The sequence below is a fragment of the Chrysemys picta genome, chromosome 3 (assembly GCF_011386835.1).
Source record: "Chrysemys picta bellii isolate R12L10 chromosome 3, ASM1138683v2, whole genome shotgun sequence".
Taxonomy (NCBI): Eukaryota; Metazoa; Chordata; order Testudines; family Emydidae; genus Chrysemys; species Chrysemys picta.
The window spans coordinates 177848106-177866465 of record NC_088793.1 but is presented as its reverse complement, the minus strand read 5'-3'; the positions used below and the strand labels follow the sequence as shown (position 1 = coordinate 177866465).

The 18360-nt window shown below is 47.3% G+C and overlaps 1 protein-coding gene across 22 annotated transcripts in view; it reads left to right on the top strand.

Moving 5' to 3' along the window:
• The window catches only part of ACYP2 (acylphosphatase 2), a 219599-nt gene that overhangs the window by 74014 nt on the left and 127225 nt on the right, over positions 1–18360 (top strand). For 19 of the 22 annotated variants that reach the window (XR_010600233.1, XR_010600232.1, XR_002889562.3 and 16 more), the window contains 2 exons: positions 9588–9696; positions 10622–10638. Coding sequence is in view for 19 of the 22 variants with exons in the window: in XM_042861188.2 (XP_042717122.1) it covers positions 9588–9696; positions 10622–10638 (126 nt within the window). In the remaining 3 variants the exon portion in view is untranslated. Of the gene's footprint in view, positions 1–9285; positions 9412–9587; positions 9697–10621; positions 10639–18360 lie in introns of all 22 variants that reach the window. The other 3 variants (XM_024109673.3, XM_005307347.5, XM_024109672.3) reach the window with 2 other exon arrangements.

Sequence of the window (18360 nt, the reverse complement as noted above, 5' to 3'; positions counted from 1 at the left end):
TCTTAATTAATTGGCCTCTCAGAGGTGGTAAGACAACTCCCACCTGTTTATGCTCTCTGTATGTGTGTATATATATCTCCTCAATATATGTTCCATTCTATATGCATCCGAAGAAGTGGGCTATAGTCCACGAAAGCTTATGCTCTAATAAATTTGTTAGTCTCTAAGGTGCCACAAGTCCTCCTGTTCTTCTTTTTGCGGATACAGACTAACACGGCTGCTACTCTGAAACCTTTCAAAAATGATTAAAGGTCTAGAAAACATGATCTATGAGGGAAGATTGAAAAAATTGGGTTTGTTTAGTCTGGAGAAGAGAAGACTGAGAGGGGACATGATAACAGTTTTCAAGTGTGTAAAAGGTTGTTACAAGGAGGAGGGAGAAAAATTGTTTTTCTTAATCTCTGAGGATAGGACAAAAGCAATGGGCTTATATTGCAGCAAGAGAGGTTTAGGTTGGACATTAGGAAAAACTTCCTAGTTGTCAGGATGGTTAAGCACTGGAATAAATTGCATAGGGAGGTTGTGGAATCTCCATTCATTGGAGATTTTTAAGAGCACCTTAAACAAACACCTGTCAGGAATGGTCTAGATCAGGGGTTCTCAAACGGGGGTCGGGACCCCTCAGGGGGTCGTGAGGTTATTAGGTGAGGGGTCTTGAGCTGTCAGCCTCCACCCCAAATCCTGCTTTGCCTCCAACATTTATAATGGTGTTAAATATATAAAAAAGTGTTTTTAATTTATGGCGGGGGGTCGCACTCGGAGGCTTGCTATGTGAAAGGGGTCACCAGTACAAAAGTTTGAGAACCAGTGGTCTAGATAATACTTAGTCCTGCTGTGAGTGCAGGGGACTGGACTAGATGACCTCTCGAGGTCCCTTCCAGTTCTTTGATTCTATAAAAGCTTCGAACTCTCTCCGAGCTATAACTTTAAAATATGAGTGCTTGAGTTTCACAGCCGTACACTGCTGAACTACCGTAGGAGGCTGGTTTGTGTGTGAAGAACAGAAGCTTTCCCAGAGATGTGCAATAATAGTACCTCTTTACGATGAACTTGGAGGCAGTGAAATTTCATGTGTAGTGATGCACATTGTAAGCCTCCTATTGATTGAAGCACCTTTTGCGAATTGTAGCTCCACCAATGGAGTAAAGTTGTTTGGGGAGGTGGGGAGGGGGGAGGCTTTATACTAAAAGAGGTCCACAGCATTAGTAATTAGGTGAACTGACATAATAAACAGAAAAGTTTAAAGATGTTAAAAATTGATAATTAGTAGCGCACTGCTTTGAAGTTATTTCAGGAAGCCCATGATATAGTTCTGTGGGGCAACCTAGCTTATTCTAAGAAATAAGGATGTAATAAATGGAGTATGGAAATAAGTATGTACTTAAAAGACTATAATGGTCAAGTGTAGTCTAAATTATTTTTATTTTCATTCAGTGTATGTGAAAGTTAGATAAGAGGTTGATATCTTGAATCAGATAAACCTAGGATGGAAGTTTCAGTTCTTCAAGAGTGTGCTCATGTCGATTCCATTCCAGGTGTGTGCGTGCCCATGTGCACAGTTGTCAGAGACTTTTGCCTTAGCGGTATCCGTAGTTTTTGGCTGTGGCGCCCCCTTGAGTGCCACATTTATGCGTTGCTATATTAGGCGTCACCGACCCTACACCCTCTCAGTTCCTTCTTACTGCCCATGACTGTTGGTTAGAGTGCCTTGTCTTGCCTTTAGCAAGAGTGTTAGCGGTTCTTCATAGTCCTTTGTTCTACCTAATCTGTACATCGTTAATAGTAGTTGGTTAGTCTTTATAGTGTTAAGTTAGAGTACCTAGAGTCCCTCTGGGACTTTGTCCCCGAGCAGGACATGCCCCACTCACCTGGCTCCAAACCATGTGCGTCATGCAGCAGGCCGATGCTGATCAGTGACCCCCACAACAGATGCCTGAAGTGTTTAGGGGAAGCCCATAGAAAGGACAAGTGTTGCATTTGTAAGAACTTTCACCCTCGTACACAAAAGGAGCGAGGTTTCGGAGCGAAGTGCACTGCCGGCACCGGGTTCCACCTGGCAGTATTCCCCCTCGCCGGTGCTGAAGAACCCGCAGAAGAAGAGGAGCCCCTCAGCACCGAAGGACAAGGGGGCTGTGGACAAAGGACCTTTGTTAGGCAATACGCCCACTGTGGGGTTTCACAGGGGTACCACTGTGACGAAGTGGAACTGTTCTTAATGTTTCCTCTGAATACTGTGTGGGTGCCTCAGTTTTCCCTATGCATTTCTTAAGTCTCTAGGTGGTGGGGAAAAACCAGTGTGCATAAATCACTGACACTCTGTCTCCCTGGCAACAAATGGCCAGGGCCCCTTCCCCCCCCTGCAAGGAAATAGCTAAAGGTGACCAAAGGGATCAGGTGACCTCCTGGCCCAGGAAAGAGACAAAGCTGGGAGAAGGAGGGGCTGGAGGGAGTTTCAGAGTTGGAGCTACCTGGGGACTAGGAGTGAGAGCAGACGTGGGTGTCTGGCTCTCTGAACCCCATAATGGACCTGGTCGAGGGGTCCCATTCGCTGCTGTACCTACAAGCTCTGTTTTAGACTGTGTTCCTGTCATCTAATAAACCTCTGTTTTACTGGCTGGCTGAGAGTCACATCTGACTGCGAAGTGGGGGGGTGCAGAACCCTTTGGCTTCCCCAGGACCCCGCCGGGGCGGACTCGCTGTGGGAAGCGCACGGAGGGGCATGTGCTGAATGCTCCCAGGAGAGATCCAGGAGGTGAAGCCATGTGAGCTTCTTGCCCTGAAGACTGTCTGCTCCGAGGGAGAGGAGGCTCCCCAAAGTCCTGACTGGCTTTGTGGGGAGCAGTTCCGGAGCATCGCCCGGGGACTCTGTGACAACCGCTGACTTCAGACCCCCCCAGCCCGGCCAGGGATCCACCCCCGACCCCGAGAAACGGCAAAGGTCGCTGGCCTTTGCCAGGGCCATCAGGGCCCAAAGTGGTCCAGGTGGCCAAAGAGCAAAGCCAGCCGTCTCTACATACACCACACCAGGTGACTGTCTTGGCTATGACCCCGGCACCGAAGGGGAAGCCTATGGGAGTGCAGCCTCACAGGAGGGCGGAGCACCCCTGATCACCGGACTGCAGGCGCACATCCCCATCTCCGCAACCTCGGACACTGGCACCGTATCCTAACTCTCCAGCTAGACGACCCAGGTCCCTGACGCGTTCCCCGCCTACTAGCTGCAGGATGCCAGAGCTGCGATGCTGTTCCCCGTACTGCAGGTACCGGCAAACTTCCAGCCACAGGTCGCCTAGGCCCTGTCTCCTAGACGTTGGGCACCGTCCTGGAGGGGCCGCTCAGAATCACGGCGCTGGTCCCGGTAGCCCTGGTACTGCTCCTCCAGCAGATGTCACTATTTGCCTTCACCTCGCAAGTCGCCGTCCAAAGTCAGCAGGCAAACCCAGGCCTCGACGGCTCCATCCTGGTCGCCGGAGGGACAGTGGTCTGGGTTGGACCAAGAATTTAGCCTTCACCCCGACAAGGGAATTATCCTCAATGTGGGAGATCATTGCAGCACCGACCACAGGGCCATCACAGCAGGGACAGTGGCCTACCCAGTGGCCGTACTGGAATCCATGGGGAGTGCCGGTGATGCCGATCACATATTCCCAGCCCTCCCTGGCTGCCTCGGATAAGCCAGCCATGGAACTGCTGGCGCCGCAGTCAGAGCATGGTACTGAGCCAGATGCAGCACCAGTGCACTGGACCCCGGCACCAAAGGAGCCTTCCCCAGATAAGGAGGGGGAACACGCTCTTCCTCAAGTGGGACAGTCCTTGTCATTGTCCCCTCATGAGGCGATGGCTGGGCCTTTTCACTCCAGCAGTCCCCCGGATGACTTCAGGGAGCACCAGGCCCTCCTTAATGGGCAGGTGAAAACTTAAAGCTCCAGGTTGAGGAGAAGGCGGAGGAAGCTGATGACCTCTTTGGCGTCATTTCGGCCACCTCCCCTGCTCGGGTCGCATTTCCGCTCCAACCGGGGGGTCCTTAAAATTGCCAAGTCACTGTGGCAAACTCCCTCTTCTATTCCGCGACCTCTAAGAAGATGGAAAAGAAATACTATGTCCCTGCAAGGGGGTTTGAATATCTCTATACACATCCCCCTACAGCATCACTGGTTGTGTCTGCAGTGAACGAAAGGCACAGACAGGGTCAAGTTAGCAGCACACTGAAGAACAAAGAGGCCAAAAGACTTGATTTGTTTGGCAGAAAAGTTTATTCAACGGCTAGCCTACAATTCAAGGTCTCTAATCACCAGGCCCTGCTGGGAAGCTATAATTTCAATCTGTGGGATTTCCTGAATAAATTTGAAGAGGCCCTCCCCCAAGATCACGCCCAGGAGTTTGCTGCTCTGCTGGACGAAGGCACATCAGTTGCTGGGGTATGTGTGTGTGTGTCCTCCAAATGGCCTGGGACACTACTGACTCAGCGGCCAGGGTGGTCACATCTGCAGTGGCCATGAGATGTAGCAGTCCTTTGGGTTGTCCCAAGAGATGCAGGCCATAATCCAAGACCTCCCTTTCGAGGGTACCGGGGTCTTCTCTGAGCCCACGGACTCAAGACTCCATCACCTTAAAGACTCCCGAGCCACCCTCCATTTCCTGGGCCTTCATACCCTGCAACAGTCCAGGAAGCCTTTCTGTCCTCTGCCTCCTCCCCCTCAACAGCCCAGGTCCTGGGGAACTCCCAGAACAGGCGCATACAGGAGAAAGGATAAAGACAAGGGGCATAAGTGGCGATACCTGTTGTCTTCTTGCCCGGCTTCACAACCTGACCATCCCCGAGGCCAGGGAGGCTAAAAACAGTCGTTTTGAGGGTACTCCTGAGCCAATCTGTAGGATCCATCCCTCCCCTTCCTCGACTGCCTCCGCCCTTTTTGGTCGCCCTGGTCCTGTATCACCTTGGACTGTTGGGTGCTCAATACAGTTTCGTCAGGCTATACCTTTTTATAGGTTTATCACCATCCATCCCTCCCACCCCCCTTCCCTGTCCTCTTCAGGGACCCTTCTCACAAGCAGCTCCTCGTTCAGGAGGTCGACAGCCTCCTGCATCTGGGGGCAGTGGAGGAGGTCCTTCGGAACATGGAAGGAAAAGGGTTCTACTCCCGTTACTTCCTGATTCCGAAGGCAAAAGGCAGCCTCAGACCCGTTCTGGACCTGCGTTGCCTCAACAATTCTCTCAAGAAGTTGAACTTTCACATGGTCTCCCTGGCCTCCATCATCCCTTCCCTGGATCCGGAAGCCTGATACACCACCCTCGATTTAAAGGACGCTTACTTCCATATTTCCATTTTTCCGGGGGCACCAGCACTTCCTCCGTTTCAAGCTGGGCCAATGTCATTTCCAATTCATGGTGATGTCCTTTGCTCTCTGGTCAGCCCCGAGGGTGTTCACAAAGTGCATAGCGCTGGTGGCCACTTAGCTGCAACATCAGGGAGTCCAGATTTATCCGTACCTCGACGACTGTCTAATAAGTGCCAGTCCTGAGACTAGGTGTGGAGGCATCTCAGGCTGGTCTGTTCCACCTTTCGTGACCTGGGGCTGATAATAAATGAGAAAAAGTCAACCTTAACCCCAGTGCAACACATAGAATTCATCGGAGTGGTTCTCGACTCCATTCGGGCCAGGGCCTTCCTCCCCAAGACTCCATTCCAAGCCAAGGTGGACCTCATCTTGTGAAGCGAGCCCATCCACTCACTACCACCCACATGTGCCTGAGACTGTTGAGACACATGGTGGCCTGCACATACATGGTCTGGTATGTGCAGCTCCACCTCAGGCCCCTACAGGCTTATGGCTTATGTCCCCAACCAGCACAGCCTGGATCGGGTGGTCAGAATTCCGGACAGTATACTGTCGCCTCTCACCTGGTATCAAGATTCCATGCCACTATTGGAAGGAGTCCCCTTTGCGGCTCCGGCCTCATTGATGACCCTCGTCTCCGATGCTTTGAACCTGGGGTGGGGAGCCCATCTGGGTGATTTCAGTACACAAGGTTGTTGGTTCAGTTACGATCGCTACTTGCCAGGGAACTCAGGGCGGTTTGCTTAGCCTGCCACGCCTTCCCACCTCATATACAGGGCAAAGTGGTTCAGGTACTTACGGACAATATGGCAACCGTGTTCTATATTAACAAGCAAGGCAGAGCCAAGTCGACGGCCCTCTGTCAAGAAGCCCTCAGACTCTGGGACCTCTGTCTGCAGTACGATATACATCTCATTGCAGCGCACCTTCCAGGGGCCAAGAACACCTTGGCAGATTGCCTCAGCAGGACCTTCTTGTCTCACCACGAGTGGTCCCTCCATCCAGAGGTGGTGAGTTTCGTCTTCCACAAGTGGGAAACTCCCCGGTTGAACCTGTTTGCATCCAGACAGAACAGGAAATGCCACGTCTTTTGCTCAATGAGAGGCTTGGACAGGGGGTCCCTGTTGGATGTTTTTCTACTCCCGTGGTGGGGGCTCTGATGTACGCCTTTCCTCCGGTGCCGTTGCTCCCCAGGGTCCTCACAAAGATCAGGTAGGACAGAAAAAGGGTGATCCTCATAGCGCCTGCCTGGCTGTACCAGCACTGGTACAGCATGCTGCTGGACCTTTTATCTCAGGCCAGACTTCTATCCCAAAACAGTGGCAGTTTTCTGCACCCAAATCTAGCGGCGCTGCACCTGACAGCTTGGCTGGTGCATGGTTGAACGAGCAGGAGCAGCAGTGTTTGGCAGATGTTCAGCAGATCCTGTTGGGAAGTAGAAAGCCCTCTACCAGGGCAACCTACCTGGCCAAGTGGAAGTGGTTCACCTGTTGGACGTCAGAGAAAGGCGTCTAGCCCAAGCAGGCCTTGTTGCAGCTCATTCTGGAATACCTTCTGCATCTCAAGCTCCAGGGTTTGTCCCTTTCATTGATCAAGGTCCACCTGGTGGCCATCTCAGCACTCCATCTGCCGCTTGAGGGCAGGTCGGTCTTCACCCAAGACATTCCTCTAGGGCCTTGAGCACCTCTACTCACATACCAAGGATCCCATTTCTCCCTGGGACTTGAAGCTGGTGCTGGTGTGGCTCACGGGTCCCCCTTTTGAGCCTTTGGCTTCCTGTTCTCTCCTTCTCTTGTCCTGGAAGGTTGTGTTCCTGGTCGTGGTGACTTTGGCCTGTCGGGTCTCGGAAATTTGGGCGTTCGCCTCCGAGCCATGTTATACAGTTTTTAACAAGGTACAGCTGAGACCTCACCTGGCTTTTCTGCCCAAGGGTGGCCTCTCAGTTTCATTCAAGCCAGGACATTTACTTACCGGTCTTCTTTCCTAAGCTGCATAAGTCAGAGGAGGAGTGTAGACTGCATGCCTTGTACGTTAGAAGGGCTCTAGTCTTCTACATTGACAGGACCAAGCCATTCCCTAAGTCTACGGAATTGTTCGTCGCTGTGGCTGACAGGATGAAAGGGCACCCTGTATCCTCCCAAAGAAGCGCCTCTTGAATCACAGCCTGCGTTCGCTTCTGCTATGATCCAGTGAAGGTGCTGCCCCCAGCGATTGTCACCGCCCACTCAACCAGGGTGCAGGCCTCTTTGGCAGCTTTTCTGGTCCAGGTGCCTATCCAGGATATCTGCAGGGTGACCACCTGGGTCATGCATTCCATATGTTTACGTCCCACTACACGCTGACTCAGCAGGCCCAGGATGATGCGGGCTTTGGTAGGGCAGTACTGCAAGTCGCGAAATTGTGAACTCCGAGCCTATCTCCGTAGATACTGCTGGTGAGTCACCTAGAATGGAATCGACATGAGGAAGCACTCGAAGAAGAAAAAAATGGTTACCTTGCATAACAGTTGTTCTTCGAGATGTGTTGATCATGTCCATTCCATTACCTGCCCTCCTACCCCTCTGTCGGAGTTGCAGGCAAGAAGGAACTGAGAGGGCGGAAAGTCAGCAGCACCTAATATACCGATGCATGAGTGCGGCACTCAAGGGGGCGCCACAGCCGACCTTATGGATACAGCTAAGGCAAAAGTCTCCAACAACTGCACATGGGCATGCCCATATCTACAAAGGAATGGACATGAGCAACACATCTTGAAGAACAACAGTTATGAAAGGTAACTGTTTTTTCTAACTAATTTAACTAAGGCAGTTTGAATAGAGAGGGGATGTTGGCAATAATACAAGGCAAACAACAAGGGCATTGTTTAAATTACATGAATATCTTTAGACAGAGAAGGTGGGTGAGGTAATATATTTTACTTGACCAACTTCTGTTGGTGAACAAGATAAGCTTTCAAGCTTACACAGATCTCTTCTTCAGGTCTGGGAAAGGTACTCAGAATGCCACAGTTCAATTGGTCCAATAAAAGATATTACCTCATCCACCTTGTCTCTCAATGGCTATAGCAACATAGCAAACATGAGTATCTTTGTAAGTTATCTGACAAGTGCAGGTCTCCTGTTTGGTTCTGTTATATTGTAACTATATTTAAAATACATTGTTAGCTGAAAGTATTGACAACTTTCTCAGATTGTCAGAATATGCACCATAGATAAATCAGCAATAGAGGATCAGCAAAACATTATTTAGTTCTGTGTTAAAAAAATTATAAAAATCACAAACCATATTATCTGGCAGCTGATGGATCAAATTTACCATGGTAAAAATGGGTATAATACCACTTACTTTGATGGAATATACCAGTGATAAAGTTGGCCTGATATCTTTTTTGATCATGCTTGAGTGGATGGTGTGAAGGAAGGCTGTGGATCATATAGGTGTAAACAGGAATAAAAATACAAACCTCATAAACTGAATGAGAGAGATCCATGTTACTACTTGTTTGTCCAATGTCTACCTCAATGGGGGCTGATATTGGCAGGGGCCACTAAACACTGGTGTGATGTAAGTACATAATAATGGAATTCTTGTTTTTGTTTGTTTAATGCATGATATGACTCTTATCTATCCTGCATAACTAAGGACTCAGTACTTTCTCCATGAAGGTATAAACTGTCTCTGTTCAGATAGTATTCTGTAGTTTTCTAAAAACAAATGCATAAAAGGTTATATATATATATATTCTACTTATATATATTCTCATACATAAATTTAGCAACCTTAATTTTTTTGGTGGGAGTAGGCCACCAATTGGGTAGCTAAAAGCTTGGAGATATGTTTTTATAATATAGCATTTATTTCGTACTTGGAGACTGTTGACATTCCGCATTCTTTAAAGATATTATCTGTGCAGGATTTTGACTACAGGTCTTATCTCCTTAGCAGAAGATGATGGAATTCTCCTAGTTTGTGAGTCTTGAGGGCAGCAGTAGTGGGATAGAGTGCAAGCCATATACCCTACTTGTCCTTGTGAGCCTTCTGAACATTCCACTCAGTTTCTTCAGTTGCATGGTAGGCAAAGTTCCCAGAAAGAAAATGCCAATTCTGGATGTTCAACATGAGGTGTTGTTTTTTTTAAAAAAAAAAAAAGGGGGGGGGCTCCTGGGATGCCTGCAGTGAAATTAAGTACATGATGTAAGAATCAAGGGGGCCTGGCTTATCTTCTACTTTCCTACGGTTGTCCTCAGGGATTAAAACCTGAAGCTCTAGAAGTGTTCTTCCGCTGTATTGCTAAGAAGTTACGGCTAGGGATAGAGAATCCTTCAAAAGGATATATTCAGAGAAGCAGAATTACAAGTAAGATATTTTCTCTGTCATTATTTGTCCTAAGGAAGACCATAATAAGTAGGGCTGTACCAAATTCCCGGCCATGAAAAACGTGTCATGGACCATGAAATCTGGTCTTTTGTGTGCTTTTACCCTATACTCTACAAATTTCATGGGGGAGACCAGTGTTTCTCAAATTGGGGGTCCAGACCCAAAAGAGAGTTGCAGGGGGGTTGCAAGGTTATTTTAGGGGGATCATGATATTTCCACCCTTACTTCTATGCTCCCTTCAGAGCTAAGTGGCCAGAGAGCAGTGGCTGTTTGTCGGGAGCCCAGCTCTGAAAGCAGCGCCCCGTCAGCAGCAGCACAGACGTAAGGGTGGCAATACCATACAATGCCATCCTTTCTTCTGCACTGCTGCTGGTAGCAGCTCTGCTTTCAGAGCTGGTCTTCCAGCCAGCAGCTGCCCCTCTCCAGCTGCCCAGCTTTGAAGGCAGCACCGCCACCAGCAGCAGCACAGAAGTAAGGGTAGCAGTACCTAAGCCTCCCTCTACAATAACCTTGTGACACCCCCTTCCCCCCCAACTCCTTTTTGGGTCAGGACCTCTACAATTACAACTCTGAAATTTCAGCTTTAAATAGCTGAAATAATGAAATTTACAATTTTTAAAATCCTATGATCGTGAAATTGACTAAAATGGACTGTGATATTGGTAGGGCCCTAATAATAAGGTCCAAACGTATGTATGTATGTGTAAACCTGACTCCTAAGTAGCTATCCATATTTTAGAAGTGTGATGAATAGGTATAACCATTCTTTAAAGTTTCATAGAAAATGACTAGAACAAACTTCTAGTACTTAGTTTAGTTTACAGAGACACAAATTAGGTAAAATTGTTAGCAATAGCATTAATTCTGTCAAATTAATCTCTCTTTTCTTTTCCTTTTTTTGTAGGTGTTTGTTTCAGAATGGTAAGGCAGCATGCATTATGCCAATTTTACATTACAACAGTGTAATATTTCCAATGCTAAAAATATTGTAGGAGGCCTATAGTAGAGTACAAAGGCATCCAGCTGACGTTTTCAGTCCTTAGCTGGACAGTTAAGTATTGTGTGTTTTTGTTGTTGTTGTTTTTTTTTTTAATCATAGGTTCTTTTTCTAGTAGATAATGGTATAGAATAATCCTACTGTTAAAACAGAATTTCTTTTAAGAAAAGTTTATTCATACTGATCAAGTATCAGAGGGGTAGTCATGTTACTCTGAATCTGTAAAAAGCAACAGAGGGTCTTGTGGCACCTTTAAGACTAAGGGTATGTCTATGCTACAGGATTAATCCGAATTTATATAATTCGAATTTTGGAAACAGATTGTATAAAGTCGAATGTATGCGGCCACACTAAGCACATTAATTCGGCGGTGTGCGTCCATGTACCGGGGCTAGTGTCGATTTCCGGAGCGTTGCACTGTGGGAAGCTATCCCATAGTTCCCGCAGTCTCATTGGAATTCTGGGTTGAGATCCCAATGCCTGATGGGTCCAAAAACATTGTCGCGGGTGGTTCTAGGTACATCCTCCCCCCTCTCCAGGGAAGCAACGACAGACAACCGTTTTGCACCTTTTTCCTGGGTGAACAGTGCAGACGCCGTACCACGGCAAGCATGGAGCCCGCTCAGCTCAAGACAGCAGTCATGAACATTGTAAACACCTCGCGCGTTATCGTGCAGTTTATGCTGAACCAGAACCTGCAAAACCAGGCGGCGAGGAGTAGGCTATGGCAGCGCGGCGGCGACAGTGATGAGGACATGGACATGGAATTCTATCAAACAGCGGGCCCTGGTGCTTTGGAGATCATGCTGTTAATGGAGCAGGTTATAGCCGTGGAATGCCGATTCTGGGCCCGGGAAACAAGCACAGACATAGTGTTGCAGGTGTGGGACGATTCCCAGTGGCTGCGAAACTTTTGCATGCATAAGGGCACTTTCAGGGAACTTTGTGACTTGCTTTCCCCTGCCCTGAAGCGCCAGAATACCAAGATGAGAGCAGCCCTCACAGTTGAGAAGCGAGTGGCGAAAGCTTGCAATGCCAGACAACTACCGGTCAGTCGGGAATCAATTTGGAGTGGTCAAATCTACTGTGGGGGCTGCTGTGATGCAAGTAGCCAAAGCAATCACTGAGCTGCTTTTACGAAAGGTAGTGACTCTGGGAAATGTGCAGGTCATAGTGGATGGCTTTGCTGCAATGGGATTCCCTAACTGTGGTGGGGCGATAGATGGAACCCATATCCCTATCTTGGCACTGGAGCACCAGGGTACCCAGTACATAAACCGCAAGGGGTACTTTTCAATGGTGCTGCAAGCACTTGTGGATCACAAGGGACGTTTCACCAACATCAACGTGGGCTGTCCGGGAAGGGTTCATGACGCTCGCGTCTTCAGGAACACTACTCTGTTTAAACGGCTGCAGCAAGGGACTCACTTCCCGGTCCAGAAAATAACCGTTGGGGGTGTTGAAATGCCAATAGTTATTCTTGGGGACCCAGCCTACCCCTTAATGCCATGGCTGATGAAGCCATACACAGGCAGCCTGGACAGGAGTCAGGAGCTGTTCAACTACAGGTTGAGCAAGTGCAGAATGGTGGTAGAATGTGCATTTGGCCGTTTGAAAGGTCGCTGGTGCTCGTTACTGACTCGGTCAGACCTCAGCCCAACCAATATCCCCATTGTTATTGCTGCTTGCTGTGTGCTCCACAATCTCTGTGAGAGTAAGGGGGAGACCTTTATGGCGGGGTGGGAGGCTGAGGCAAATCGCCTGGCTGCTGATTACGCGCAGCCAGACACCAGGGCGATAAGAAGAGCACACCAGGAAACGCTGTGCATCAAAGAAGCTTTGAAAACCAGTTTCATGACTGGCCAGGCTACAGTGTGAAAGTTCTGTTTGTTGAAAACCCGCCCCCTTGATTGACTCATTCCCTGTAAGCAAACCACCCTCCCCCCTTAAATCACAGCTTGCTTTTAAAGGAAATAAAGTCACTATCGTTTAAAAATCATGTATTCTTTATTAATTGATTATAAACATAGCGAGAGAACAGACAAGGTAACCTGGGTGAGGTTTGGGAGGAGGATAGGAGGGAAGTAAAAGGCCACTGAAAAAATTCAATATAATGACAGCCTTTTGGTTGGGCTGTCCACTGGGGTGGAGTGGGAGAGTGCACGGAGCCTCCCCCCCCGCGTTCTTACACGTCTGGGTGAGGAGGCTATGTAACATGGTGAGGGGGGAGGGAGGTTATACAGTGGCTGCAACGGCAGTCTGTTATCCTGCTGCCGTTCCTGAAGCTTCACCAGACGCCGGAGTATGTCCGTTTGATCACACAACAGCCCCAGCGTTGCAGCCTGCCACCTCTCATCTCGAGCGTCCCTCATGACCTCATGTTCACTGGCATCTTTCCTGTACTTAGATACCGTGTCCTTCCACTCATTCAAATGAGCTCTTTCATTGCGGGTGGATTCCATTATTTCCGAGAACATCTCGTCTCGCGTCCTCTTTCTCCGCCGCTTTATCTAAGATAGCCTTCGGGATGGAGGAGGGAGGCTTGAAAAATTTGCAGCTGCTGGAGGGAGGGTTGAAAAAAAGGAGAGAAGTTTTTAAAATGATACGTTTTACAGAACAATGCTTATACTCTTTCATGGTGAACAACACTATTCACATTACAAAGCACATGGGATTTCAGTACAAGGTCGCATTTTCCATCTTAATATTGAGTGCCTGTGGCTTTGGTGTTAGAGATCACAGACGCAGGTACGGGCAACAGAATTCAGCTTGCATGCGGCCATGGTAAGCCATTGTCTTTCAGCTTCTGCGCCCTCCTTTCCCACATACCAAGCAAAGCCCGTTGACTGCTGCGGTTTTCCTGTTAACCTTCAGCAGCAGAAAACAAACTAACCCCCCCCATCCAATTCTCTGGGATGATCGCTTTATCCCTCCCCCCACCGTGTGGCTGGTATCAGGGAAGATCCTTGCTAGCCAAAGGCGAAAAGCTCAGCACCAATTCCCCCCCGCCCCGCGCTTGGCTAACTGCAGGGAAGGATTTCTTTTCAGCCACAGGCAAACAGCCCAGTAGGAGCGGCCACCTTTGTCCCCTTAATTAAATTCCTGTATTTCAACCAGGTTACCATGAGCGATATCACTCTTCTGAGGATTACACAGCAAGATAAAGAATGGATGTTCCTTGAATGCCAGCAAACACCGGGACCATACGCTGCCAGGCTTTGTCATGCAATGATACCAGATTACTTGCTACTAGCATGGCGTGGTCAAGTGTCCTACCATGGAGGACGGAATAAGGCTGCACTTCCCAGAAATCTTCTGCAAAGGCTTTTGGAGTACCTCCAGAAGAGCTTCATGGAGATGTCCCTGGAGGATTTCCGCTCCATCCCCAGACACGTTAACAGACTTTTCCAGTAGCTGTACTGGCCGCAAATGCATCCCAAGTCCTCAGGGCAAATTAACCATTAAAAAACGCTTGCTTTTAAACCATGTTTTGTATTTTAAAAGGTAAACTCACCTGAGGTCCCTTCCATGGGGTCATGGTCTTGGGTACTGGCTTGGGAGGGTACTTCAGTCAGGCTGAGAAAAAGATCCTGGCTGTTGGGGAGAACGGACTGCTGTGTGCTCTCTGCAAGCTCGTCTTCGTCGTCCTCCTCCTCCTCCTTTTCCCCGTCCGCAGAATCCTCAGGTGTGGCTAATGAGATTACCCCCGCCTCAGAATCCACGGTCAGAGGTGGGGTAGTGGTGGCGGCCCCCCCTAGGATTGCATGCAGCTCAGCGTAGAAGCGGCATGTCTGCGCCTCTGACCCTGAGCGACTGTTTGCCTCCTTTGTTTTCTGATAGGCTTGTCTGAGCTCCTTGACTTTCACGTGGCACTGCTCTGAGAACCTATTGTGGCCTCTCTCCATCATGCCCTTGGAGATTTTTTTCAAAAATTTTGGCATTTCGTCTTTTCGAACGAAGTTCTGCTAGCACTGAATCCTCTCCCCATATAGCGATCAGATCCAGTACCTCCCGTACGATCCATGCTGGTGCTCTTTTTCGATTATCGGCCTGCATGGTTATCTGTGCTGATGAGCTCTCTGTGGTCACCAATGCTCTCCTGTGCTGGGCAAACAGGAAATGAAATTAAAATGTTCGCGGGGCATTTCCTGACTACCTGGCCAGTGCATCCGAGTTCAGATTGCTGTCCAGAGCGGTCACAATGGTGCACTGTGGGATAGCTCCCGGAGGCCAATACCATCGAATTGCGGCCACACTAACCCTAATTCGAAATGACAGTATCGATTTTGGCGCTACTCCGCTCGTCAGGGAGGAGTACAGAAATCGATTTTAAGAACCTTTTATTTCGAAATAAATGGCTTCGTTGTGTGGACGGGTGCAGGGTTAATTTGATTTAATGCTGCTAAATTCGAATTAAACTCATAGTGTAGACCAGGCCTAACAAAAGTATTGGAGCATAAGCTTTCGTGGGTGAAAGCCTACTTCATCAGACGTGAGTCTGATGAATTGGGCATTCACCCACGAAAGCTTATGCTCCAATACTTGTTAGTCTTAAAGGTGCCACAGGACCCTCTGTTGCTTTATTCATACTGATGTTATTTAATTTGTTTGTATCATAGTAATATCTAAAGGCTTCAATCACTGAATTTAAACATCATAAGGGCCTGACAATGTGTTGAATGGAAAATGTTAGTTTTGCGCTACTGAAGCAACGTGTATTCTTTTTATTTTTTTTCATGAAAATAAAAATGCAGTGTTAATTCTTCAGAGAATTAAAGAAATTAATCTACAGTGCTTATGATTTTTTTTTCTGACAGATGATGTCTAATAATCACATGATGTGAAAGTTTAGTCTCTGCAGCTCAGAACCCAGCCAAGCTTCTCCACCTGTTCTGAACCTGCAGCAGGAGCATTACAATTAAAAAGAAAGGCAGAAGCTCAGAAAACAAGAGGACACATGTTTCACAGAGTGGAAATAGCTAGAATACTGTATTTTCTGAAAATATTGACTAATGTTTAATATTAAATATAAAGCTTTTTCAGTATATAGTTATACTTGTGAAACAGCTGAAAGATGAATGGCTGAAGGACTTAGGGTATAACATATGTCTTGAATTTAGTAACATCATTCATTCTACCCAATCAGCTTGGGTCTATCCCAGGTACTTTGGGCTCCTGTGCTGAGTTGCCACGCTATCAGATATATGTTTCATTGCTTTGTGCTAAGTTACTGTTAACTTAGAAGTGCGAATATATGTCTGTGTGTGATTGAAAGTCATGACATCATCCCATGCCTGCTTTATATTTAAGTGGAGAGAAGTGAGCATTGAGTGTCTTGTGTGAGGAAACGACGAGTCTATGCCTCTTATATTTGTTATAATAAAAAAATACATGGAGATATCCTATCTCCTAGAACTTGAAGGGACCCCAAAAGGTCATTGAGTCCAGCCCCTTGCTTTCACTAGCAGGACCAAGTACTGATTTTGCCCCAGATCCCTAAGTAGCTCCCTCAAGGATTGAGCTCATAACCCTTGGTTTAGTAGGCCAATGCTCAAACCACTGAGTTATCCCTCCTCCCCTTTTAATGCTTTACCTGCAGGCAAATGTAACCAAATAGACAATTTAAAAATTTGCGACAGAAGACAGTAAAACACTGAAATTGTGCTGATCGTGTCTAAACAGGAACAGTTCTCCAGTGAACTAATCAATAATGACTATTCATTAATAGCAGCCTAGGCCAACCCAGTTGAGTGTATATGAAGTATACTAAAATGTAGTCCCCAGAGGCTAATAGCCAAATCTCAGTGCAGTATATGCAACTGGATATATATATATATATAGTGACAGACCCAGACCAGTGGGGTACAGGAGTCTGGTAGAGGGCAAATATACTGGTCACTGGATGAGTAGTTTTCTGTTCCCTGAAGTGGGCGGGCTCACCCACCTACTACTAAAGGCCCCTCCCCCAGCCTAGCGGGAGGGACCACTGGACCCAGTACCAAATGATTTCTGTTCCCTGAGTGACCAGAGAAGGGGCTGCACTAGAGTAATCAGGAACCTGCCAGAACCAGTTAAGGCAGGCAGGCTGATTAGGACAGCTGGAGCCAATTAAGAAGAAGCTGCTAGAATCAATTAAGGCAGGCTAATCAGGGCACCTGGGTTTTAAAAGGAGCTCACTTCAGTTTGTGGTGTGAGTGTGAGGAGCTGGGAGCAAGAGGTGCAAGGAGCTGAGAGTGTATGCTGTTGGAGGACTGAGGAGCACAAGTGTTATCAGACACCAGGAGGAAGGTCCTGTGGTGAGAATAAGGAAGATGTTTGGAGGAGGCCATGGGGAAGTAGCCCAGGGAGTTGTAGCTGTCATGCAGCTGTTACAGGAGGCACTATAGATAGCTGTAGTCCACAGGGCCCTGGGCTGGAACCTGGAGTAGAGGGTGGGCCTCGGTTTCCCCCCATACCTCCCAATTGACCTGGACTGTGGGTTCTCCCAGAGGGGAAGGTCTCTGGGCTGTTCCCCAACCCACATGGTGAATCTCTGAAGCAAGAATATCCGCCAATAAGTGCAGGACCCACCAAGATAGAGGAGGAACTTTATCACAATATATATATATAGAGAGAGAGAGCCAGCCTCTATGCATACTCTGGTATATTATTGTATTATTTAGCAACATTTAAAACATAGGGTGGAAAACTCCCAACTATATCTTTGAAAACTGTGTTAAAGTTTACAATTGTGGTGAGTCTGATTATACTCTGCAGTGCAGCATGTAAACACGAGATGCATGCTTGCACACAGATTGTTTCATCTTGATTGAGTTAGAAAAGATGTAGATAGTTAAAATACCTGTGACATCTATAGTTATATAACTGATGTATGAGAAGTAGAAGAACATGTGTTGGCTAATATTGATTGACTTTTTCTTCTTTGGGTGGAATAATTCTTTGCTGGATTTCTGAGCGAGAGACTTCCTATTCTGTGCAGTTTTGTGGTTTTAAAACATGTATATTTAAAGATACACATATGTTACTTAGGTATGAGAGACAGATCATAAAGAATGGCAAAACTTAAAAAAAAGTGGAGATAAACTGAAGTGGCTGAAGCCAGCTCAGGAAGTGAATAAGTGACAATCAGCATAAGTTCACAATAATAATGTATTGCATAAAGAGCCACATTAACAACCCGAACATTTAACTGGACTTCAATCTTTATTGCTACCACAATTCTCTCTTCAAGTGTTTTATTCTTCTTCATTTACTTCTCAAGGAAAGTTGCTAATTATTTAGACAGTTTGCTTGAAGATGGGCTGTCCTAGCTCCTTAAGGAAGTGTAGCAAATTCAGAAGTGCTTTAACAAAAGATGAAGTTTTTACAGCCTTCTGTTTTTTGCTGCCAGTGTTATTTCTTCGAAGTGGCAGCTATGGGGTAATGTGGAAGACCCTGGATCTCTGCACAAGAAGATAACATATGTTGAAAATTCTTAAAATGGAGAGTGTCGGTTTTTTTTTTTTTTTTTGGCCTTCTCCCCCAAATGGAACCATTGATAGTTTCTGACCTATCACGAGAAAACTGTCCCAAAGTCGCTATACTGCTACTTGCTTATTGCCTGCAGTGTAACTTGGAAGTGGAGCCAAGGGATGATGTTATGATAA